General features: G+C 38.0%; 3 protein-coding genes and 1 long non-coding RNA gene across 9 annotated transcripts in view; 1 reads left to right on the top strand and 3 right to left on the bottom strand.

The window, feature by feature from the left end:
- Nucleotides 1-24: 24 nt before the first annotated feature.
- On the bottom strand, nt 25-5,882 carry LOC101882465 (gastrula zinc finger protein XlCGF49.1-like). The gene is made up of 2 exons (NM_001386522.2): nt 5,777-5,882; nt 25-4,834 (listed from the first exon to the last, which is right to left on the bottom strand). The coding sequence occupies exons 1-2, from the start codon at nt 5,843-5,845 to the stop codon at nt 4,187-4,189; spliced, it is 717 nt and encodes a 238-aa protein (NP_001373451.1). The 5' UTR covers nt 5,846-5,882; the 3' UTR covers nt 25-4,186.
- Nucleotides 5,883-6,228: 346 nt separating this feature from the next.
- zgc:113030 overlaps nt 6,229-24,664 on the bottom strand; it is a 30,274-nt gene continuing 11,838 nt past the window's right edge. Inside the window, exons 1-3 of one of the 4 annotated variants that reach the window (NM_001443490.1) lie at nt 11,165-11,270; nt 10,781-10,864; nt 6,229-8,229 (exon numbers count right to left, since the gene is read on the bottom strand). In NM_001443490.1, coding sequence (NP_001430419.1) covers nt 7,375-8,097 — 723 coding nt within the window. In that variant the 5' untranslated portion in view covers nt 8,098-8,229; nt 10,781-10,864; nt 11,165-11,270 and the 3' untranslated portion in view covers nt 6,229-7,374. Of the gene's footprint in view, nt 8,230-10,780; nt 10,865-11,164; nt 11,271-24,664 lie in introns of those variants that run through there. The other 3 variants (NM_001443488.1, NM_001443489.1, NM_001020709.2) reach the window with 3 other exon arrangements.
- Nucleotides 12,565-13,893, top strand: si:ch211-198g14.2. Of its 2 annotated transcripts, XR_015481488.1 has the most exons (4): nt 12,565-12,816; nt 13,184-13,231; nt 13,411-13,457; nt 13,565-13,893. It is a non-coding gene; the product is annotated as a si:ch211-198g14.2 (long non-coding RNA). The 2 variants fall into 2 exon arrangements; XR_015481487.1 differs by lacking the exon at nt 13,184-13,231.
- On the bottom strand, nt 16,089-22,813 carry LOC147846123 (uncharacterized). Of its 2 annotated transcripts, XR_015481464.1 has the most exons (4): nt 22,708-22,813; nt 18,081-19,977; nt 17,477-18,032; nt 16,089-17,377 (listed from the first exon to the last, which is right to left on the bottom strand). XR_015481464.1 is itself a non-coding variant. In XM_087245454.1 (2 exons), the coding sequence occupies exon 2, from the start codon at nt 19,907-19,909 to the stop codon at nt 19,142-19,144; it is 768 nt and encodes a 255-aa protein (XP_087101580.1). In that variant the 5' UTR covers nt 19,910-19,977; nt 22,708-22,813; the 3' UTR covers nt 16,902-19,141. The 2 variants fall into 2 exon arrangements, 1 of the variants encoding a protein (XP_087101580.1); XM_087245454.1 differs by having other exon boundaries at nt 16,902-19,977.

Here is a 24,664-nt window from a genome sequence, read left to right as displayed (position 1 = left end):
CAAATAATTAACTTCTATTATACATTTAAGCAATTGATTTGTCACTTTATTAGGTTATAATGCAAATTATTATCAGTTGCCTATGGTAAGCTGTAGTAACATTAGTTATAACCGTCCATTTGGGCAGACATAATGCTGAAGTGATCCAGGTAAACAGTTCCCATTGGTTAAAGCAAAAATAGATCAATTTAATGTGTGCGTCAATGAGGGATTGTTGGGTCACACTTTACAATAAGGTTCATTAGTTAATGTTAATGAATTTACTAACATATGAACAAACAATGAACAATACATTTGCTACTGTATTTGTTCATGCAAGTTAAGGTCAGTTAATGAAAATACAGTAGTTCATTGTTCATGTTAACTCATGGTGCATTAACTAATGTTAACAAGCATGGACTTGGATGTTAATAATGCATTAGTAAATGTTCAATTATGATTAATAAATGCTGTACATGTGTTGTTTATGATTAGTTCATGTTAGTAAATGCATTAACTAATGAACCTTATTGTAAAGTGTTACCGATTGCATCTGACTCCAGATATGGATGGCGGCAAAGTTCTTGGGGTCAGGCTGACCCCTAAACTATCAAGAGCTAATATTCGACCTGTAAAACCAAATATGCATACACAGACACAAGAGAAAATCTGGTATGAAAACTCAAGATTGTTTCTTGCACTTTCAGCGGTCTCATCAAACTCGTTCAAAACTGGTTTAATCAGCATTCGGCTACAATATTCTCACTACACACAAAGTCATAAAAATGAATCACTTTAAATATAATTAACAATTAAAATAGCTAAATTACTGTAGAAAGTATCATAACAATAGAAACAGTTGTTCCCCATCATTAGGATTAGTAGTACCACCCAAGAGTGAGAGAGGTCTTTTTACCCGACAGTTTATCTCTAGCAATAAGGGGGAGTCTTTGAGACCTACCTGAGCTCAAACTCCCATCTCTCCCTGCAAACGGGATGGAGCCCCAGGCTTGTGTATCTCACAAACTTAGGGCTCTCTCCCAGGCATGTCAAACTCACTTTATAATTAATAACCAGCTAAGTGTGAACTCTTGAATCCTGATTTCATAATCAAGACTCTTGTCGTTGATTGAAGCATCCTCATTTATACAACCTCAAATCAGAAAGACATGCAAGTTGTAGCTGTAGTGATATTTACCGGTTTTTCCCCAAAAAACGACCAGTCTGTGAGATGAGGAAGAGTTGGAGTCAGAGATTCAATGAAAATAGAAGTTTACTGAAGATAGTTTGCAGCTTCATCAGCAGAAGCCACTCGCAAATGAGTTTGAAGGCCGCTCATCTGACTTACAGAACAACAACACCGCGATTTTACTCTCTACACAAAACCAGAAATGGTGTCAACTCAGGTAAAAGGTTCAGATTGGTTAAGCAAAGACGGACAATTCTAAATAGGTGTGTCAATGCAGGATCGTATATCTGAGACCAGATAGGGATGGAGACGGAGTTCCTGGGTCAGGTTGACTATTCAAAGCTGAATTTAGGGGTAGTGCTGACCCCTTTGACGCATATCCACAGCTAAAGAACAATCTGTAAAAGCTCAAGGTAGTTTCTTTGATTCTCAGCGGTCTTATCAAACTAGTAAAATCAGCAGGCTGCTGTATTTTCACTACACAAACTGTCTAGCATGAAGAGGAATCAAAAATAAAATAAGAGTATTAACACACAAATGGAAATAACAATAGAAACCGTTGTTTCCAGTCATCAGGAGTCCAGGTCCACTCAAGAGATCTCCATGACCTCTGACCTGGCTGGGTAGATCCTGAGAAAACAAATCATTTGGCATACAGGAAAAGCAATGCAACATTCAATTTAATTATTAATCATAAAGACATAAGAAAGAACATGTGTTACTCAATCCTGGAGTGGGCACGCAACATTCAAATCCTTGCCATCATACCACTTTGTAATGTGGGCCATTCCTCTTCACAACACTTAAAAGATTATTAAAGACTGAAGGCAGCAAGTGATAAAGAGTTTCAGGAGTATTTTTGTCCCATTCTACCTGCAAACAAGTCTTAAGATGAGCAACAATGCGAGGTCTTCTTTGTTGCGATTTGCACTTCAAAATGCGGCACACATTCTCTATTGGAAATAGGTCAGGACTGCAGGCAGCCCAGTCGAGTACCTGTATCCTCTTCCTCCTCATCCAGGACTGTAATGTGTGCAGAATGTGGTTTTGCAGTGTCTTGTTGGAATATGCATGGTGCCCCTGGCAAAAAGGCATCATGTTGTGCTCCAGAATCTCTCTGTACTTTTTCGCATTAGTGGTGCATCACAGAAGTGCAAGAGCTTTAAATCACTACAGTTCTGTCCAAACAGCTCCCGAAAGTTGATTTGGCCTGATAGGAGCCCTTTAAAGCTACAGGAGGACTTTGTGAAGAAGCACACTGCTTGATGCTAAGCCCTTGTTGCAAAGACTATTTAAAGACAGATAATAACTCTCTAGAAAACAACTCAGGGTTCAACGCTAAGGATTTTTTCTACTGGTCCGATCGGGCCACTGGTTCAGATTTTTACTTGCCCTGCCAAATTCTCACTGGCCCCACCAAAAAAAAGCTATTTTTTTGCCACATATTTCAAATAATGTGTCAAAAATAAAGTGAATCTAGAATTTCAATACTTAAAAAACATGTTAATAAAAGTGCTTTCCAAACAAAAAGAGCAGGGGAAAATGTGGAGGTATTTTATTGTGGTTCGAAATTATTTAACAAAAGGTGGCTGACTTGTCAAACTGATGGCAAACCGTGCAAAACATCCCTTTTTTTTAATCACTTTTGTTTGTCGCATTGTTCACACGTAAATGTCTGCTCCCAAGACGTTGGAAACAGACATTTTCTTTTAGCCTTATTATTCGATGTTGCTGTTTCTTCGCTGTACTGGCTGTTACCAGGTTACGGAAAAAAATAGCATGCTCAAAGCATCAAATCAGACAAGAGGAACCAAAAAGCAATATGGTGTTAACGACATCACAGAGAAGGCAGTGTTTAAAGACTAAACTTAAAATGCACGCAATTGACAAATAGTCGCAGACCAATTAAATGTTGCAGTGGCAGCACTGTCCCAATCGGGCCAGTAATTATCCTGTCTACTGTCCCAAGCTTCTCTCACGCTGGCCATGGGACACCAGGCAGTCCTTATTGTTGAGCCCTGCAACTGGTTATCATGAGGAATGATTAAAGAAACAATACATACAAGTCAGGCTAGCAGATTACTGAGTGAATCCTCTCAGGGAGTGATTCGTTCATCCGCGCGTGCGCACATTTGTGCAGGTGGTATCGTTCATTTAAAGTCTTTTGAGTCGTTCATCAGGCAGAAGTCAATCATATGCGTTTAGAGCCGGAAAAAGAATTGATCTGTTCATCTCTAGAGTCCTCTATCGGGTTTGAGTCATTCGTTCATTACGGGCCAATCATATGCGTTTAGAGCCGGAAAAAGAAATGATCCGTTCATCTCTCGAGTCCTTGGGGTTCGATTCATTCTGTTATGTGATGAACGAACGACTCAAGAACCCGAAGACTCGAAAGGTGAACTAATCATCATGGCTCTTATAGGCTCAGACTGTGTACATTGGTTAAGATTATATGTGACTGTCAGTGTAACGTGAATGAACCCCTGACATTTGAAGACATGAAGAGGTGAGCTGAGCAAAGAGACGACAATACCTTCATAGACAGAAGAGCAGGTAAACATTGAATTATTATTTTCTCCTTCTTATAGTATTCTAGTTATGACTTATTTGTCGTGTGATCGACCTTTTAGGCTAGTTGTAGATGTGTTTGAAAGCAATTCGTAACATTTTAATATTATTTTGGCAAATTGAACCAAATGAACGAAAAAACTCAAAAAGATTCGTTCATCTCGATCAACTAGACTCAAAGATCCGAGTCAGTAAAATGATCCGAACTTCCCATCACTATTGAGCATTGGTTATCCAGATTTAGTGATCCTAAAAAGTTCCTATCCAGATCAGATTGATCCAATCCAATGTTGCTTTGAAAAACTGGCTCTAAAAACTAATCTGGATTACGTGATCACAAAAAAAGGATTACTAAATCCACATCAATTTTATCCGGATTAAACCTTTTGAAAAACCAGGCCCTGGTTATCATGAGAAACGCTAAAAGAAAAACAATATATGCAAGTCAGGCTAGCAAATTACTGAGTGAGTCCTCTCATGTGCTTTCAGGTTACATATCTGATTGAATCTCCTGCCGCAGTGTGAACACATGTACGGTTTCTCTCCAGTGTGAGTCCTTTGGTGCCGTTTCAAATCATCAGCTGTAACAAAAGTCTTCTCACACTCAAAGCAGACATGCTCTCTCACACCAGTGTGGATCTTCTGATGTTTTCTTAAACTCGACTGCCGTGTACAGCTCTTTCCACACACAGAACATGAATACGGATTATTATTTGAATGAGAAACCATTAGATGGATCTTCAGAAGTGAACCCCTTGTAAATGTTTGACCGCATTGATCACATCTGTGTGGCTTCTCTCCAGTGTGGATCACCATGTGTTGATAAAGGTGCGACGATTGTCTGAAGTTCCTCCCACACTGATTACACCTGAACGGTTTCTCTCCGGTGTGGATCATCATGTGTTCATTAAGGTTTGATGATCGTGTGAAACTCTTACCGCACCGTGTGCATGTGAACGGTCTCTCTCCAGTGTGGATCATCATATGTCTATTAACGGATGATGACTGTGTGAAGGTCTTACCACACTGCGTACATGTGAATGGTTTCTTTCCAGTGTGGACCATCTTGTAAACCTTACGGCTGCTTTGCATCTCCTTCTGCAATCAAACAAAATAAAAGTTGTTTTAGCAGACAAAACGCATTCAAATATGAACAAAATGTGAAGTGAAAAGAAACTGGGAACATTAGATAAATAAACAAACATTACAGTATGTTATGTTGTCAGACATTATATCCGTGCAAAGCATATTTCCGAAACCACCAGTTTGGTGAAACTCCATGTAACTCAATTACACTAGAAATACAAATGAATACACAGATAACATTAGCAACTGAGTAAAGGTAAAATATTTAATATATTCATTTATATGTATTTTTATAATCTGCATAAGGTATAGAGGACTAATATATGTTCATCAAGTTAAACATTCAGTGGCCTGGTTGCTGGTTCGAGCCTCGGCCAAGGCTGTTTTGCTGTGAGGCCATTGTGCCACCCATTTTACTCGTGCTTAATTAGGATACATGAATAGTTACCACCAGATACCAAAAAATGTTCATAGTGGTAAAGGTGCAATGTGTGATTGTGTTCAGAAACATTTTCTTTGTGCTGGTTGAAAATCTCTTCACATTCCGACAGTAATGATTAAAGTAAATGATCTAGATTTTTATATTCTGGATAAAAACTGGACTAATAAATGTTCGAATTTGACATTTCAGGCCGAAAATGATGATAGGTGTCCCAAACTGTGTCAATAAATGTAGATTTGTTTCATTCAGATCAAAATATGTAGAGAAAAAAACCTGGAAACATAATGAATAAACATAAGAGTATGTTATCTGACAGATATTATTTCTGTGCTAAACATATTTCCAAAACAACCAGTAAATTACACTAGAAACACAAATGAATGAAGCTACACAGATAACATTAGCTGCTATTAAAGGTAAGATGTTTTCCTAATTCCTGAAGGGATAATCGGCAGCAAAGTGAAACATATCACACTCGTGAACGCTACAGAAGTCAGATATAATACACTTACTTTGAAAAGACGCACAACACCCGTAACAGAAGAATAATTATACAGCAAACGGCAAAGTTTAGCATTCATCAGCGATCCGACTCATACTCCATCCACTTCATACACTGAGCGCCGAGGCGGGATATTAGCCTGTGTGTGGCTCAGCGAATGCTGATTGGCTGCTTTTTGTTATTCACAGAATGCTGATTGGCTGCTGTGTTGCTCAACGAATGCCGATTGGCTGCCTCTGCGTGTGCTTAGCGAGTAGAAAGGTTTCGTGGTCTGAAAGGGGTTTTGTGGATTATAATGAATGTTTCTGGTTTAATAGTGAAGGTTTATTATGTTTAATGGTAGGCCTGTTCACTGTATGAAATGTGCTTTGTGTTTGATGTGAATCCAGCATTATAATAAAAGTCCATGCTGCTCTATAAACTATGTTGACTATAAATTACAGCTGCTTTAATGTTTGTTTTGTGAAATTTAGTTTTTAATTGTTTAATAGGGAAAGCTGTCCACAAAATAAACATGCAAACATACATCAATTATTTTATTACTATTAGTAGTAAACAATAATAATAATTTCTCTTGAGGAAGAAACAAGGCAGGGGCTCAAATCTGAAGAAACTTGGTAGAGAGTAATGTAAATGTTCAGATCACTGTGAGGCTTTGACCATCATTATTTATATTGTGGACTAAAATGAAACTGTAAATAAAGACAAACACAGAAGCTCATGTTCTGGGTCTCTTCATTCACACAGTCACACTGATGACCCACTAGAGGCCGGTCTTTATCAAGAGTGAGAACGGCATCAATATTCATGATAAAGCCCTCACTTTCTGTGCCTTACTTGTAAAATCAGTATATTGTTTACAGTGAACGAGTAAACAGGGGGATTTTCAGATACTTCTGTGGCAAAAGCTTTAATCATTATCAACTAGTCAGCCAAATCTGTGTATATACAGTAGTAAAGACATAAGAAAGGACTTGTGTTACTCAATCCTGGAGTGGACATCCATGAATGAAATGCATCATACCACGTTGTAATGTGGCCATTCCTTTTCACAACACTTAAAAGACGATTAGGGACTGAAGACAGCAAGTGATGAAGAGTTTCAGGTGTAGTTTTGTCCCATTCTACCTGCAAACAAGTCTTAAGGTGAGAAACAATACAAGGTCATCATTGTTGCGATTTGCACTTCAAAATGCGGCACACATTCTCTATTGGAGGCAGGTCAGGACTGCAGGCAGGCCAGTCAAGTACCTGTATCATCTTCCTCCTCATCCAGGACTTTGTAATGTGTGCAGAATGTGGTTTTGCAGTGTCTTGTTGGAATATGCATGGTGCCCCTGGCAAAAAAAGCAGCACGTTGTGCTCCAAAATCCTTTCCACATTAATGGTGCATCACAGAAGTGCAAGAGCTTTAAATCACTCCAGTTCTGTCCAAACAGCTCCCGAAAGTTGATTTGGCGTGATAGGAGTCCTTTAAAGCTACAGGAGGACTTTGTGAAGAAGCACACTGCCTGATGCGAAGCCCTTTTTAAAGACTATTTAAAGACTCTCTAGAAAACAACTGGTTATCATGAGGAATGATTAAAGGAACAAAACATACAAGTCAGGCTAGCAGATTACAGAGTGAGTCCTCTCATGTGCTTTCAGGCTTCCACTCTGACTGAATCTCTTGTCGCAGTGTGAACACATGTACGGTTTCTCTCCAGTGTGAATCCTTTGGTGCCGTTTCAAATCATCAGCTGTAACGAAAGTCTTCTCACACTCAAAGCAGACATGCTCTCTCACACCAGTGTGGATCTTCTGATGTTTTCTTAAACTCGACTGCCGTGTACAGCTCTTTCCACACACAGAACATGAATACGGTCTCTCATTTGTGTGAACTCTTAGATGAAACTTCAGAAATGAACGCCTTGCAAATGTTTTACCACATTGATCACATCTGTGTGGCTTCTCTCCAGTGTGGATCACGATGTGTTGATTAAGGTGTGCTGCTTGTCTGAAGTTCCTTCCACACTGGGTGCATGTGAAAGGTTTCTCTCCAGTGTGAATCAACATGTGTTCAATAAGGTTTGAGGATCGTGTGAAACTCTTACCACACTGAGTGCATATAAATGGTCTCTCTCCAGTGTGGATCATCATGTGTTTATTAAGCGATGATGACTGTGTGAAACTCTTTCCACACTGTGTACATGTGTGTGGTTTCTCTCCAGTGTGGATCATCATATGTCTATTAAGGTTTGATGATTGTGAGAAACTCTTCCCACACTGGGTACATGTGATTGGTTTCTCTCCAGTGCGGACCATCTTGTAAATCTTACGGCTACTTTGCATCCCAATCGATTCCTTTCGACACTGAGTGCAGGCGAAAAACAATCTTGTCTCTTCTTTTCATAAAAAAAAAAAACTTAGCAAGGTATTTCCAACCTTAACTAGTTCATCATCTCCGCTTCTAATCTCGTTCTTCTGAAATCAAAGAAAATAAAGTTGTTTTAGCAGACAAACACATTCAAATATGAGCAAAATGTGAAGAGAAAAAATGGAAACATCAGATAAATAAACAAACATCGCAGCATGTTATTTTGTCAGATATTATATCTGTGCAAAGCTTATTTCTAAAACAACCAGTTCAAGAGTTCACACTTAGCTGATGATTGATAGTAAAGCTAGTTTGGCGTGCTGTCCCGGGAGAGAGCCCTGAGCTTATAAGATCCTCGAGCCCTGGGCTCCCTCCCGTTGCAAGGCGAGAGGGGAGTTTGAGCTCAGGTAGATCTCGATAACTCCCCTCTTGCTTGTTGTAGCTAAGTGTCGGATATGGATGCTGAAAGGTGTACTCAGAGTTTAGCTAATGTATTTGGATTAATTGTTTAGGGTGCTTGTTTTTGAACTGTGGGAGGAAACCGGAGGACCCGGGGAAAACCCACGCGACCACGGGGAGAACGAGCAAACTCCGCACAGAAATGCCGTCTGGTTTGGAAAGGAATTAAACCAGGGGCATTCTTGCTGTGAGGCAACAGCGCTAATCGCTGGCCACCGTGACGCCCGTTTGAAAGGAGGGAAAGTAGGGTTGGGTGGGGGGGTTCTTCAAGACGAAGATATTGAGATGAGAAAAGTCTGGTTATTTATAGTGAGTTAAGGATCGTCTGATAGGATAATCAGTCATTAGCTAAAGTTAGAACAGCTGTGAACAATCATAGGCACGTGATCCTCTCGAAATTTGTTTATAAATAAACTTCTCTTAGTAAATTACACTAGAAATACAAATGAATGAAAGGTACACAGATAACATTAGTAACCAAGGAAAAGTAAAATATTTAACGAATTAATTTATATGTATTTTTATATTCTGCATAATATGTTAGAATTAAACACTCAGTGGCCTCATGGTGGCGCAGTTGGTAGCACATTAGCCCCACAGGGAGAAGGTCGCTGGTTTCAGCCCCGCAGAGGTAAGTGCAGTAAGTGATTGTCTTCAGAAACATGTGTTGTTGTGCAGGTTGAAAATCTCTTCACAGTCCAGCAGTAATGATTAAAGTGTTTATATGTATATATTTATATTCTTGGTGAGGCATAACAGACAAAAAGTGGTCATCCAATTAAATATTGTCTGGCCGACATCTCTCATTACTCGGATAAGTAGCCCTAACTAACCCTGCCGTCCAAAGATAATATGCTAACTGGTCAGCATTTTGGTCACCTACACTGCACCTTTAATTGCCTGGACATGTTGTACTTTCATAGGTAGGGCCAGACTTAAGGTCGGCAGACAGTTTTTGCTATTTCTGCACAGAATTTCGGTAAAAACCTGCAGATTTATGCATAATTATATTGGGAGTATCATAACCTAAAATTGAATATGACATGTACAAAGGGAGAATGTCAATAAAAGTGTTTCTGCAGACTTTTTAAAAATGTAATAAAAAAATTAAATAAAATGAATAAATTTTAAGCATTAGAAGCGGTTTAATTTTTAGAGGTTAGAGGCAGGCTCATTGGACATGCTTCAGCCTACATTTTTGTGAAAGACAAAAAGTTCTTCAACACATCTTTGACTGCAGTTTCTGGGTAAATTGAAGGCTACAGAGCAGTATGACGCTTCTCTAGGTTCTGTTTGTGAACTGCAGGTTCTAGGTCTGGGCGGTAAGTAGGGCCAGACAGAATCTGCATCATTTTTTTGCCATTTCTGTAAAGAATTTTGTTAAAAATCTGTGGATTTATGCGGAATGATTTTGGAAGTATCATAACTAAAAACTTAATATATGAAACAAAAAGTAATACCTTTTAACTGGTATTTAATATTCACAATGCAAACCCGATTAGATCCACTTTATTTGGTAAACAAAGCAAGACTTTTATTAAGTATCTCTACTAAAAGACAGAAAATATTACTGTATTCTCCGCGCGCAGATTCCCTGTGGGCATTGTCTGCTAATAGGATTTCCTTATTTAGAATCTGCAAACGACACTTACTTAAAAGATATTATTAAGGCGAAGGTCTGAATGTGCAAATATAAAATCAACCTTACCCCCAATGCTAGCTTTGGGGAAAGTATTAGATATAATTCCTGCACCCCGCTGGCCTGTCAACAACTATGCTTAATTTGGACAATGCGTCTCTATAGTTAAGTCACATTATGACAAGTTTTGCTTGCTACACAACTAAAAATGAGCAAGATATAATACAGTTTGTAGTATTATGAAGTACTATAAAGTTGTCTAACTGGTGAAGGACACAATCTAGTAGTGTTATAATGTTGTCTATGGTCATCTATTTGCTGCACATTCATGACTTCTGGAGGCATTTCCTTGGACAGAAGGGAGGGACAAGTGTTTTCAAAGCTATTAGGCTAAAGTTAGCATTATCATAGTTCTCATACAGCATCTTCAATGCAGATCAAACCGCGGGATAGTCGCGAATGTTACAATAGTCAGATATAATACACAGATTCTCAATCAATCTCTACCCACACTGAGTGCAGAAGAAACAAATATTGTCTCTTCTTATTATTAAAAATACCTCCAGTCAGTAAATGAGGTGTTTAAATGAGAAATTCATCATCTTCACTTCAATGTGTTCACACAATCTCATTATTGTTAAGGTCTGAAATCAAAATAAAGTAGTTTTAGCGGACAAAAGACATTCAAAATCTCAACAAAACCTGAAGCGAGAAACATTATTAATGAACAAACATTAGAACACGTTATCTGTCAAATATTATATCTGTGCAAAACACATTTCAGAAACAACCAGTAGATTACACTAGAAAATGAAATGAATAAAGCTACACAGATAACATTAGCAGCTAATAGAGGTAAGATATTTTGCTGAAGAGATATTCGGCAGCAAAGTTAAACATATCACACTCGTGAACGCTACAGAAGTCAGATATAATACACTTACTTTGAAAAGACGCACAACACCCGTAATAGAAGAATAATTATACAGCAAACGGCAAAGTTTAGCATTCATCAGCGATCCGACTCATACTCCATCCACTTCATACACTGAGCGCCGAGGCGGGATATTAGCCTGTGTGTGGCTCAGCGAATGCTGATTGGCTGCTATGAGTGGCGTCGCGAATACTGATTGGCTGCCTGCAAGTCATTCACTCAGCAACAGAGAAAGGTTTTGTGGTCTGAAAGTGGCTTTGTGGTTTATAATGAATGTTTCTGTTTTAATAGTGAAGGTTTATAATGTTTAATGGTAGGCCTGTTCACTGTATGAAATGTGCTTTGTGTTTGATGTGAACCCAGCATTATAATAAAGTCCATGCTGCTTTATTAACTATGTTGATTATAAATTAAAGCTGCTTTAATGTTTGTTTTGTGATCAAAAATGATTTGTTTTCCATAATTCTGCTTCTGTCAAATTCTAGACTTGTATCTGTTTGATATTTAAGCTACTTTGATGGGAGTAATGTGGGTTTATAAATAACCCAAAGAATTAACATCTATTATACATTTAACCACTAACAAGTATTGATTTGTCACTTTAATATTCACTCATTTATTTTCTTTTCAGCTTAGTCTCTTTATTAATCAGGGCAGGGTTCAACGCTAAGGGTTTTTTCAACTGGCCCGATTGGACCAGTGGTTCAAATTTTTACTTGCCCTGCCAAGATTTTCACTGGCCCCACCGAAGAAATTAAAGGTTAATTGCTAATTATTAGCCACATATATTAAAGAATGCGTCACAAAATAATATCTGTGAATGTAGAATTTAAACATTTGAAAAATGTTAAAATATTTAGCAGTGAAATATAGCAGTATGGAAAATGTGCAGGTATTTTATTGCTAAACAAATGGTGGCTGACTATGGAAGTTTTTTCCTATCAAAATTAAAATGAAAATTCAAATGCTTAAAAGATCAAATGATAAATCAAATGCTCAAACTATAAATCAAATGCTCAAACCGACATTGCAAATGATAAATCAAATCCTCAAACTGACTCTGCAAATGATAAATCAAATCCTCAAACCGACTCCTCAAATGATAAATCAAATCCTCAAACTGACATCGCAAATGATAAATCAAATCCTCAAACTGACATCGCAAATGGTGAATCAAATCCTCAAACTGACATCGCAAATGGTGAATCAAATGCTCAAACTATAAATCAAATCCTTAAACCGACATTGCAAATGGTGAATCAAATGCTCAAACAACTCTGCAAATGGTGAATCAAATCCTTAAACTGACATCGCAAATGGTGAATCAAATGCTCAAACAGACATCGCAAATGATAAATCAAATGCAAATGAGGTGTCAATCAACCAGCATAGGCGGAGCTTTAAGGCGGAAGAGTTTGTTGTTGACAACAACCGGTAGCGCTACGACTTTTTCAAGGCGTTCAGATTTGCGTGCACTATTCCATGTCGTATCCGTATAAACTCGTGAAAGAGAAAGCGAGAAATCTCCTACTGCTTCTGTCCACATTCTGAAGTGTTCATCAGATGGGTACATCTATCACAGGAGGCCACGAAAAACCATACGGCAAGATGATGATGCTACGTCACAATGTGGAAAACTGGATGGATTTAGACATCTTACATGTAAGTAATTAAATCCAGAAAGACGGTTCCTTGAGTTAAGTTACAGTAAAATAGCGATAGTTGAGCTACTGTACAGTGAACTGTAGAATTACTGAAAGTGTAAAGATTTACAGTATATTTATTTTATCTTGCTGTAAATTATCACGTAGGAACTTCTGTAAGCACATAACGTTACGTTTCAAACGTTACATAAAGACGATTATTCAATGTCTGACAGAAAAATATAGGAGGTATTGCAGATTAGCAAATTATAACATTAAACAGACGTCTGAGTGATTTGTTTGTGCTGATGTAGAATGCACTTTTGTCAATACAGCTTAGGTGAGATACATGTAATATTAATACAGTAATGTTTTCTTCTGTTCAGTTGGTGATACATTTATGAAAGTATAATTTGAGCACACAAATCACAGAGGTAACGTGACTTGTCTGGTTGTGATAGAGAAGGAAGCACACATGTTTGTGTGTTAGCTGATGCAGAGTGACTGAACAAATGCTACCATCATATTTGTTTAACAAAATATTGTTGTTTCAAACCGCTATTACAACAATTTCTTTAATGTTGATTTATATGCCATTTCTGGGCTGGAGCAGGACTTGCAAGGCAAGAAAACAGAGAAAACCTGAATTCAAAACATGAAGTAAGATCATGTTATTACTTCCAATTCAGAACTCAAATGAAACTCAAAAAGTGTGCTGTTAAATGACTTCTTTATTAAGAGCTTTGTATAATCTGAAATGTCCTCAGACTGGTGTGTGCAGTGATGATGATGAAGAACAGCAGTGTGCTGATGAAGGAAATGTTGAAGATGCTGTAGTGCCATGGACAAGACCCTGCATCCCTCCACCTGCCTGCGTGTCCTCATCTGAGCCAGATACTGGTGTGGTCTCTTCATCTTCAGTATGAATCGGTTTCTCAGGCATGGACAGCCTCACCTCACAACTCTGTTCCAGTCTGACTGCAGCACTGAGGGATGTGATGGCAAAAACAAGTGAAGTCCAGCATGCAGCAGAACATGGGGTTTTGTCTGAAATACATGATTGTTTGAATAAGTTTGAATAAAGCTTAGTTTCGTATCTTGTTGACTTGTATTTATTTATCATGGTTACTATTATTAATTCTTTTAATCATACATCCATATTTTCTTTAATTGTTGATTAATAATTTCAATAATGTATAACTACATTATTTCATTTTTTGACTGAAAATTAAGATGTACTCACCTTGGCTACATTTGTCTAGTGACTATTCATGCATAGCTGTGGTGTGTGTGTGTGTGTGTGTGTGAACAGCATTTATTATTTTTGTAAGTGTTGGGGTGGGCTTTGCAGTCTAGAGTAAATACTTACATTTTTCGAGTGTAAAATTTCTCCAAAGGGATATCTTCAAGCAGCTGTCCGACATCTTTGTGCAGATGTACCAATGTGCCAACATTAGAAAGGCTATCAGGTAGGGTTATCAAGTTACTGATGGTAATAGGTGTTATTGCTTCTGTCCCTGCTATTTTATTTGTATTATTATGGGATTGTTATCAATAACAATTATTATTAATCATTATTATGCAGAAATAAAAATTTCATACAGGCTTGGGGAAACATTGCTGTATCTTAACAATTAACATAAACAGCAAAAAGAGAACAAATGTAATAGATTTTCTTTTGATATAAGAATATATGATTATATAATCAAACAAGACTGGAAAACTAACTTTAAGCATGTTCTACACGTGGATAAAAAATGTTACACAATAAAGGTAACAACAAATTGGGTGAAATTTGACAAGGATATCTTATGTAATAAAATATTATTTTAAATTAAGATTTAATAAACCTGCCATTTATTTAAAGTTGCGCTTGTAACGTCAGTTATGTAACTTTTTTTTATCATCTTGCCGTATGGTTTTTCGTGGCCTCCTGTGATAGATGTACCCATCTGATGAACACTTCAGAATGTGGACAGAAGCAGTAGGAGATTTCTCGCTTTCTCTTTCACGAGTTTATACGGATACGACATGGAATAGTGCACGCAAATCTGAACGCCTTGAAAAAGTCGTAGCGCTACCGGTTGTTGTCAACAACAAATCATTTGCGATGTCTGTTTGAGCATTTGATTCACCATTTGCGATGTCAGTTTAAGGATTTGATTCACCATTTGCAGAGTTGTTTGAGCATTTGATTCACCATTTGCAATGTCGGTTTAAGGATTTGATTTATAGTTTGAGCATTTGATTCACCATTTGCGATGTCAGTTTGAGGATTTGATTCACCATTTGCGATGTCAGTTTGAGGATTTGATTTATCATTTGCGATGTCAGTTTGAGGATTTGATTTATCATTTGAGGAGTCGGTTTGAGGATTTGATTTATCATTTGCGATGTCAGTTTGAGGATTTGATTTATCATTTGAGGAGTCGGTTTGAGGATTTGATTTATCATTTGCAATGTCGGTTTGAGCATTTGATTTATAGTTTGAGCATTTGATTTATCATTTGATCTTTTAAGCATTTGAATTTTCATTTTAATTTTGATAGGAAAAAACTTCCATAGCTGACTTAAAAGTGATGGCAAACTATGCAAGACATCACGTCATTTTTTTTGTTGTTGTTGTGTTGTTCCCATTTAAATGTTTCCACAACGTTAGAAACAGACGTTTTCTTTTAGCCTCATAATTTGATGTTGCGGTTATGCTGCCGTCTATTAAAATTTAGTGACAAGGCAGGACTACCCTGATCAGGCCATGGTTCTGTCTACTGTCCCGAGCATCTCTCACGCAGACCCTGGGACATCGGGCAGTCCTTATTGTTGAGCCCTGCAGGGGTCGTCACAGCGGAATGAACCGCCAACCTATCCAGCATTTGTTACATGCGCATTAAAAAAGGTAATGTGATTTTGTTAAAAGAGATCATGTGATGCTTAAAATGAGTGTGAATGGATAAAACGTCAGGCTGAGCACATTATAAAACATCTGAAATGTTGTTTTGGTCATTATAAAACGCCTAACCATTTCTGTATTAATGTTATTATATTATTAATGACCTCCAGAATCAAGAGCCCCTGTGCTCCGCGTCTGACACCTTCAAACGCCACTGCGCGCTCACTGCTTGTCAGGATTGTCTTCTGAGGCGCATTCATTTAGAAAAGATTGATGCAGCTTCTCCTACTGCAGTTTTTACTGTTGATATTTGGCGCCAGTTAATCAGGAAGTGACGATTTTCTTTGCTTTGACTCGTTGGATGGAAATGCTGCTACATTCGTACAACTTTTATGCGATAATCCAGTTTTGCGCATAAAATTTATTCGCATTTTTGGATGGAAACATAGCTACTGAGTGTGTTTTTTTCACTGCACTTCTTATGTCAGACCCCCTGTCCCTTTTCTGATGGATTCACACTAAGATGAGGCATAATGGCACTTATCAGTCCCTTTAGATGTCTGTATATCAGGTTGTGTGTGTGTTTAAAGGGCCATGAAACCCCCTCGTTTCAGCAGGGTGTTTTCACACCTCTACTTTGGAAAAAGTCAGAAAAGTGGGCGTGTCCAGCTCTGTTAAGGGAGGAGTGTCGGAGGAACTAAAGTGGGATGGTGTGGGAGTGTCTATTTAGGCACCTGCTGAGTTTCAGAGTCAAAATACACACACAAACAGGGGAGAAAGTGACTGTTTACATGGACATCTGTAGTCGAATTATTTGGCAAATTATTAAATGGTGGACTTTAACTGCAGTTTGGCTCTTTCATTCAGGGAATTTATTCATGCCCCTCGCGACAAACAAGATATTTGATTGGAGGAACTGCTCTAAGCGTGTATTTTTCATGCAATGTTTGATACCGCACGGCGAATGAGAGAAAAAAAAACCTCTGCATTTCCCAGAAACTTAGATGCACACGACAGGTAGTGTCAAAAAGCCGCGTGTGTTATTCCGGTCACTAAATGCGGTAAAAACCCTACACGAGGTTAAAGTTTGGTTGTGGTGCTAACATGTTTACACTCGGTGCAATAGTTTGTTAGATACGAACAAACTGAATAAACAAAGAGCACTGGTCGCTCACTTACCAAATCTGTAGAGACAGGACAATCACCAGCAACTAGAGCCGCGTCTTTATTAAGAGGAGACTACAAGCGAATCTGGATCTCAGCGTTTGCAGATGAGAACAGCTCTCAGGTAAACAATAATCCTCCTTAGACACGTAAGTTATTGTTGTCGAGCGTCGCGTACACTGTTAATCCACACGTGACTCCAGCTGAGCTCTCACAGAGAGAAAATGAAAACAAAACTGAACTGCAGCAAACTATAAAAGCAACACTTCACGCTTGTTTTGCCAACACAACGTGGCGTCTCTGTCCTGAAAACACGGTGATAGTAATGAATATTAATGAAGTTGCACAATAGAGCGCGCTGATTGGTTTGAACCAAGCCTTACTCATGCATTAATGCAGCACACTGTAAGACGTAATAAGACACACTCTGGCACAGACGTCCAGTCTGCACGCTGGAATACACGCTATTATCTCATGACCGTGACGCAGCTTCAAAAATTTGTTTCAAACCGGAAGTACGAATTTGCTTGAAATAACACAAAAACAACCAATTTACACTTTTTAGTGAAATATAGGTGTCCTAATAGTGTTTTTAGCAGTGTGGGACACATATACGACTGTCAACAGCTCAAACACATGTGTTTTGGTGTTTCGTGACCCTTTAAATGAATTGATTTGTTTATTTCATGTTGCACAGATTAAAATAATCACCTGAAAAGAATTTAATGACTTGATATTTAACTTTAAATTGTTAAACAGGGAACGCTGTCTGCAAACTGAACATGCAAATATACAAGGTGGGCCACTTCTATGGATACATCTTAATAAACCTATTGGGAATTTCACAAGTAAAACAATGGTGTGCTCGGTTTCAACCAGGGCCGGAGTGGGACTCCTTTTCAGCCCTGGAGTTTTAAGCCTCAGACCGGCCCACCTCAGTTCACGACTGACTATATTAAAATAAGGTAATTTCCAATTCAGTTTATAATTACACTATCACGTCTTATTTTTGTTTTTTTGAGAAAGCAGCTGCTTTAGAACTTCAAATGTTCAACAACCCTAAGAGTATTATATGTCTTAACAATAAAAATGAAAAAAATAAATTACTCGACGAGGATCAAACCCGGGTCGGCGACGTCGTAACCTAACGTGCTAACCACTGGACCACAACAGTGACTCATCTGAGTTATATCATCAACCTGCAGGCTGCATGATGCTCACGAGGCTACGAGAAAATAGATAAAAAGAGCAGAGCTGCGGTAAAATAATGAATAAGAAGACTGTGGTCAAGTAAATTAATTAATTAATTTATAAAGTGTGACTGCTGAGAGCAACAGATTCTGGAGCTAGGGACACCGGCCCTCGCGGCCAAAAAAACGGAACGGCCCACCGGGAATTCTCCCGGTCCTCCTGATTAGCCAATCCAGGCCTGGTTTCAACATAACTTTTTTCTTTTGTGAGTTATTTACAAGCCTCCTTCACATATACTAATGTGCCACAAACAGGACATTAATATCACCGACCATTCCCATTTTATTACGGTGTATCCATTTAATGGCCCACCCTGTACATCACTTATTTCCTTACTATTAGTAGTAATTAATAATAAAAATTTCTATTGAGGAAGAAACAAGGCAGGCTTAAATCTGAAGAAACTTGTGTTACTCAATCCTGGAGTGGACATCAATGAATGAAATGCATCATACCACTTTGTAATGTGGCCATTCCTTTTCACAACACTTAAAAGACGATTAGGGACTGAAGACAGCAAGTGATGAAGAGTTTCAGGTGTAGTTTTGTCCCATTCTACCTGCAAACAAGTCTTAAAGTGAGTAACAATGCGAGGTCTTTGTTGTTGGGATCTGCTCTTCAAAATGCGGCACACATTCTCTATTGGAGGCAGGTCAGGACTGCAGGCAGGCCAGTCGAGTACCTGTATCCTCTCCCTCCTCAGCCAGGACTTTGTAATGTGTGCAGAATGTGGTTTTGCAGTGTCTTGTTGGAATATGCATGGTGCTCCTGGCAAAAAAAGCAGCACGTTGTGCTCCAAAATCCTTTCCACATTAATGGTGCATCACAGAAGTGCAAGAGCTTTAAATCACTCCAGTTCTGTCCAAACAGCTCCTGAAAGTTGATTTGGCCTGATAGGAGCCCTTTAAAGCTACAGGAGGACTTTGTGGAGAAGCACACTGCCTGATGCGAAGCCCTTTTTAAAGACTATTTAAAGACTCTTTAGAAATCAACTGGTTATCATGAGGAATGATTAAAGAAACAAAACATACAAGTCAGGCTAGCAGATTACTGAGTGAGTCCTCTCATGTGCTTTCAGGCTTCCACTCTGACTGAATCTCTTGTCGCAGTGTGAACACGTGTACGGTTTCTCTCCAGTGTGAATCCTTTGGTGTCGCCTCAACTCATCAGCTGTGATGAAAGTCTTCCCACACTCAAAGCAGACATGCTCTCTCACACCAGTGTGGATCTTCTGATGTTTTCTTAAACTCGACTGCCGTGTAAAACTCTTTCCACACACAGAACATGAGGACTGCTTCTCATTTGTGTGAACTCTTACATGACGGTTCAGAAATGAACTTCGTGCAAATGTTTGACCACAATGATCACATCTGTGTGGCTTCTCTCCGGTGTGGATCAACATGTGTTGATTAAGGTGTGCTGCTTGTCTGAAGTCCCTCCCACACTGGGTGCATGTGAACGGTTTCTTTCCAGTGTGGATCAACATGTGTTCATTAAGGTTTGATGATCGTGTGAAACTCTTACCACACTGGGTGCAAGTGAATGGTCTCTCTCCAGTGTGGATCATCATGTGTTTATTAAGGTTTGATGTATGTCTGAAACTCTTACCACACTGGGTGCATGTGAATGGCTTCTCTCCAGTGTGGACCAACATGTGTATATTAAGGTGTGATGATCGTGTGAAACTCTTCCCACACTGGGTGCATGTGAATGGTTTCTCTCCAGTGCGGACCATCTTGTGAATCTTATGGCTGCTTTGCATCCCAATCGAGTGCTGTCGAAAAACAATATTATCTCTTCTTTTCATTAAAAAAAACTTAGCAAGGTATTTCCAACCTTAACTAGTTCATCATCTTCGCTTCTAATCTCGTTCTTCTGAAATCAAACAAAATAAAGTTGTTTTAGCAGACAAAACACATTCAAATATGAGCAAAATGTGAAGAGAAAAAAAAAAATGCAAACGTTAGGTAAACAAACAAACATTACAGCACGTTAGCTGTCAGATATTATATCTGTGCAAAGCATATTTCTGAAACAACCAGTAAATTACACTAGCAACACAAATTAATAAAGCTACACATATAACATTAGCAACTGAGTAAAGGTAAAACCTTTTATATATTCGTTTTTATATTCTGCATAAGGCATAAGACTAAAAAATGTTCATCCAATTAAATATCGTCAGGCCGACATCTCCCATAACTTCGATAAGTAGCTCAAACTGTCAACAAATGTAGATTTGGGCTTCTGCGCATCTCCGTTTACGCATATCTGTATTCGCGAGTGCACGCTTGCATGCGCACCGCGCGTTCACCTGCATACGAGACGGTCACAGACGCGGTAAAATCAAATGCTGAACTGAAACTTTTTAAAATCCTGAATCAATATTGGAGTTAGTTTTGCACGCTGGAGGAACCATGGCTGAAGTATTGCTGTTAGACAGCTAACGTTCTGATTTAAAACTCTTAAAGTCCCCCAAAGCTGTCGTAGATTGTGTTATTACAAATGGGTTATATGCACAGAAGTGTTGTTCAGCCACTAAAATCTTCCGATGGAAGATTGATGTGACTATTTTCGGTTTCATAAGGGCCCTCGATAATGTGGATTTACATTTAGTTCAACAACAGAACATCAGTAAGTAGTGCTATTCCGCCTAGCCTGCTTCACTGAGCTGAAATTGCTTTTATAATTCACATTTGGTCAAACAATGACAGCCTCCCTATGTTGTTCACCATGCTACTCTGAATATTTGTTCTGAAATAGCATGTAAGTATAGCTTAGTTTTGTGTGTAATTCCTGCATGTCTCCAGCCAAACACTAACTACATTTCTAACTGGAGAGTGACGTGAACTAGTGAGTTGTCTGCTGTCGTGTCGTGGTGCGCACGTACACGATTTTAGGAGGCGATGTGAAGCGGAGCGAATGTTTGGGCTTTGGGTGCGTGTTTAAACATACATATACACATAATTAATAATGATAATATCTAAAGATGTCAATCTTGGTCGTTTTTTTTTTCAATGTTTGGGTTTTGGGTGTGTTTAAACAGACTATTTGCGATTATTACTGTGGTCGTTACACTAGCTCCTGCTTTCCAGCCATGCTCTTCCATTAAAAAGAGGTGCAACAGTCCAGTTCTCAAAAAACAAACTTTAATCTGGTTGATGGATGTAGAACTTCCAAACATTTATAATTGGTGTGCTGATGGGTGTGTTTGTGTGTGTGGTTTCCTATAAATGCAGAAAATACAAAATTACCACACATTGATAATTACTGAAACTAATCATGTACATTTCAAACAGATGTGACATTTAAATGATATAAAGTGTGTAACACAACAGAAATCAACATGATGGCGCTGTTATAATAAACATACATTGCTCATAATGGCATCATTAATGTGTTGTATAGTCACAATAATCTCCATTTAACTCACAAATCAAGTACTGTTCGTTGCAGTTGAAAAGTGCATGCAAACAACATATTGGAGTTAACTTGAACATTTGTATTGGTAAGCAGTTTTCTGCCTCAAAGGCATTCATTGTGAGCTCACTTAAGCTTACCAATACAAGTGTTCAAGTTAACTCCAATATGTTGTAATAATAATGCCTTTTTTATATTCTTATATGTGTGCATTTTTAAAGTGACACCTGTTATTTAATCAAATCAAACGTAAAATTCTAAATAAATAAGGGATTCATTTGTTGCTCTTTAATCAGAATATGTACGTTATACAGGGAAGAAACGGCTAATAAAATTTAATAGCTTGATTCTATTTCATTAAAACAGCTATTAATTTTAATAAGCTGAACTGTTTGCTCATGTATTTGCTGCTAATGTATATATTTGTTTTTTTATTTGTACATAATATTAAACATATTACTAACCATTTAACTGTTTATTTACAATGAAACAGCTCTAGATGGGCATATTTAGAAATTTAGGGATTTTTTTAAAAGGAGGAGGGGAGTGGGTCCCTAATGTTGGGCATATCTTTAATTTTCACATCCCGATGTTGACAGGTATGCATTTGATGAAGATCAAACCAAAACAGAACCAAACTCGAACGAGATAACGTTAGTCGACAGCAAAATTAAACAAATCACACTCGCGAATGTTATAAAAGTGAGATATAATACACTTATAATACACAGATTCTCAATCAATCTCTACACTGAGTGCAGAAGAAACAAATATTGTCTTATTTTCATTAAAAATACCTCCAGTCAGTAAATGAGGTGTTTAAATGAGAAGGTTATCATCTTAAATGTGTTCACACAATCATTATTTTAAGGTCTGAAATCAAAATAAAGCTGTTTTAGCGGACAAAAGCCAGTCAAAAACTGAACACAACCTAAAGTGAGAAACATTATTATTGAATATAAGAGTACATTATCTGACAGATATTATATCTGTGCTAAACATATTTCAGAAACAACCAGTAAATTACACTAGAAACACAAATGAATGGAAGCCAAGTTACACAGATAGCATTAGCAACTGTAAATAAAGGTAAGATGTTTTCCTAATTCCTGAAGAGATATTCGGCAGCAAAGTGAAACATATCACACTCGTGAACGCTACAGAAGGCAGATATAATACACTTACTTTGAAAAGACGCACAACACCCGTAACAGAAGAATAATTATACAGCAAACGGCAAAGTTTAGCATTTATCAGCGATCCGACTCATACTCCATCCACTTCATACACTGAGCGCCGAGGCGGGATATTAGCGTGTGGCTCAGCGGAAGCTGATTTGCTGCTGTTTGTGGTTCGGCGAATGCTGATTGGCTGCTGTTTGTTGCTTAGAGAATAGTGAGGTTGTGTGGTCTGAAAGTGGCTTATAATGAATGTTTCTGGTTTAATAGTGAAGGTTTATCATGTTTAATGGTAGGTCTGTTCACTGTATGAAGCATGTTTGGTGTGAACCCAGCATTATAATAAAGTCCATGCTGCTTTATAACATGATGAATAGACCTGATGCAGTTTTGTTTTGTGACTCAGATCAAAATATTCTGTTTTCCTCAGTTCTGCTTCTGGAGAATGCGACAAAGTTTTGGAGAACAGTAAAGACTCGTGTGTCTGATGATATTTGTCTTTTGTTATTTTCTTTGATGGGACTAATGTGGGTTTCTTAACCCAATAAAAAAAGAATTATCTCAAAGTAGCCCACATAAAATAATAATGTTGCATAGACTTGTATTTGTATCTATGAGAGATATATCACTGTACGTTTCTGGTAGTGATCATTCTCTCGACCATATAATTTATATATATAGTTTTACACTATACATTTTCTATATACAAAGTTAAAGACAATAGCTAAATTTAATATTTTTTCTGACTCAAATTTTATTAATTAATGAATCTCTTAAACATTAATAACATCAAGATTAATACATTTCCTAAAGCTTACAATGATCTTCTTCTTAATGATCTGTAGAGTAGAGAAGGCTTCGTAGGCTTCTTCTTTTTCCCTCCTAATTAAATGTGTGCAGAACATTCACATCAAAAGCATTTCCTGACCTGATATTTAGTTTTTAATTGTTTAATAGGGAAAGCTGTCCACAAACTGAACATCAGAATATACATCAATTATCTTATTACTATTAGAAGTAAACAATAATAATTTCTCTTGAGGAGGAAACAAGGCGGGGGCTCAAATCTGAAGAAACTTAGCACAGAGTAATGTAAATGTTCAGATCACTGTGAGCCTATGACAATTATTATTTATATTGTGGACTTAAATGAAACTGTAAATAAAGACAAACACAGAAGCTCATGTTCTGGGTCTCTTCATTCACACAGACACACTGATGACCCACTAGAGGCCGGTCTTTGTCAAGAGTGAGAACGGCATCAATATTCATGATAAAGCCCTCACGAGCTGCGTCCCAAATCGCATACTTATGCACAATTCTACGCCATTTTGTAGTATAAACAGTGTAAGTAGTGTGTTCACACTGAAAACTCTTAAAATAATAAGTGCACTTTAATTACCCGGATGATGCACTCATTCAGTCGCTAAAATGAAGTGTGTAATGATGGACACTTCACGCACTCAACGACCGCAGGTTTGCTTACGTAGCGGAAGGGGCGGAGCTATCGGACGCACATGTCGAATAACTTTATTTATTTTGGATGGAGAGAGCAAAATTCTCCTACTAGAGTGATTATATTGCCTCCCGATGGTGAATGCGGCAATACTCACGATAGGTATTATTTGATAATTCGGTCATTTATTTCACTGATTTGGCAACTGTCAAACGTCATCAGGGAAACGGTTTGAATTTCCGTTTAGTAAAAAAACATTAGTGCGTCATTTGGGACGACACTACATACATATACTATCCTGTTGAGTGTGTAAGTGCATAAGTACATAGTGTATAGTGTGCCATTTGGGACACAGCTACTTTCTGTGCCTTACTTGTAAATCAATATATTGTTTACAGTGAACGAGTAAACAAAGGCATTTTGTAATGTAATGTAATGTAACTAGTCAACTAGTCAGCAAAATCTGTGTTTATACAGTATAGTGGCCTGAAAAAGTGTTTCCCCCTCA

Source organism: Danio rerio, chromosome 3 (assembly GCF_052040795.2).
Source record: "Danio rerio strain M-AB ecotype USA chromosome 3, GRCz13ab, whole genome shotgun sequence".
In the NCBI taxonomy this organism is placed as follows: domain Eukaryota; kingdom Metazoa; phylum Chordata; class Actinopteri; order Cypriniformes; family Danionidae; genus Danio; species Danio rerio.
The sequence above is the reverse complement of the archived record's forward strand: the minus strand, read 5'-3'. Positions and strand labels throughout refer to the sequence as shown.

Bases quoted from the DNA above. Each gene is read 5' to 3' on its own strand.
- LOC101882465 (NM_001386522.2), bottom strand. From the start codon at position 5,845: ATGAATGCTAAACTTTGCCGTTTGCTGTATAATTATTCTTCTGTTACG. The intron at 4,835-5,776 runs GTAAGTGTATTA...GTTTGATTGCAG, and splicing joins GTGTTGTGCGTCTTTTCAAA to AAGGAGATGCAAAGCAGCCG.
- LOC147846123 (XM_087245454.1), bottom strand. From the start codon at position 19,909: ATGAAAAGAAGAGATAATATTGTTTTTCGACAGCACTCGATTGGGATG.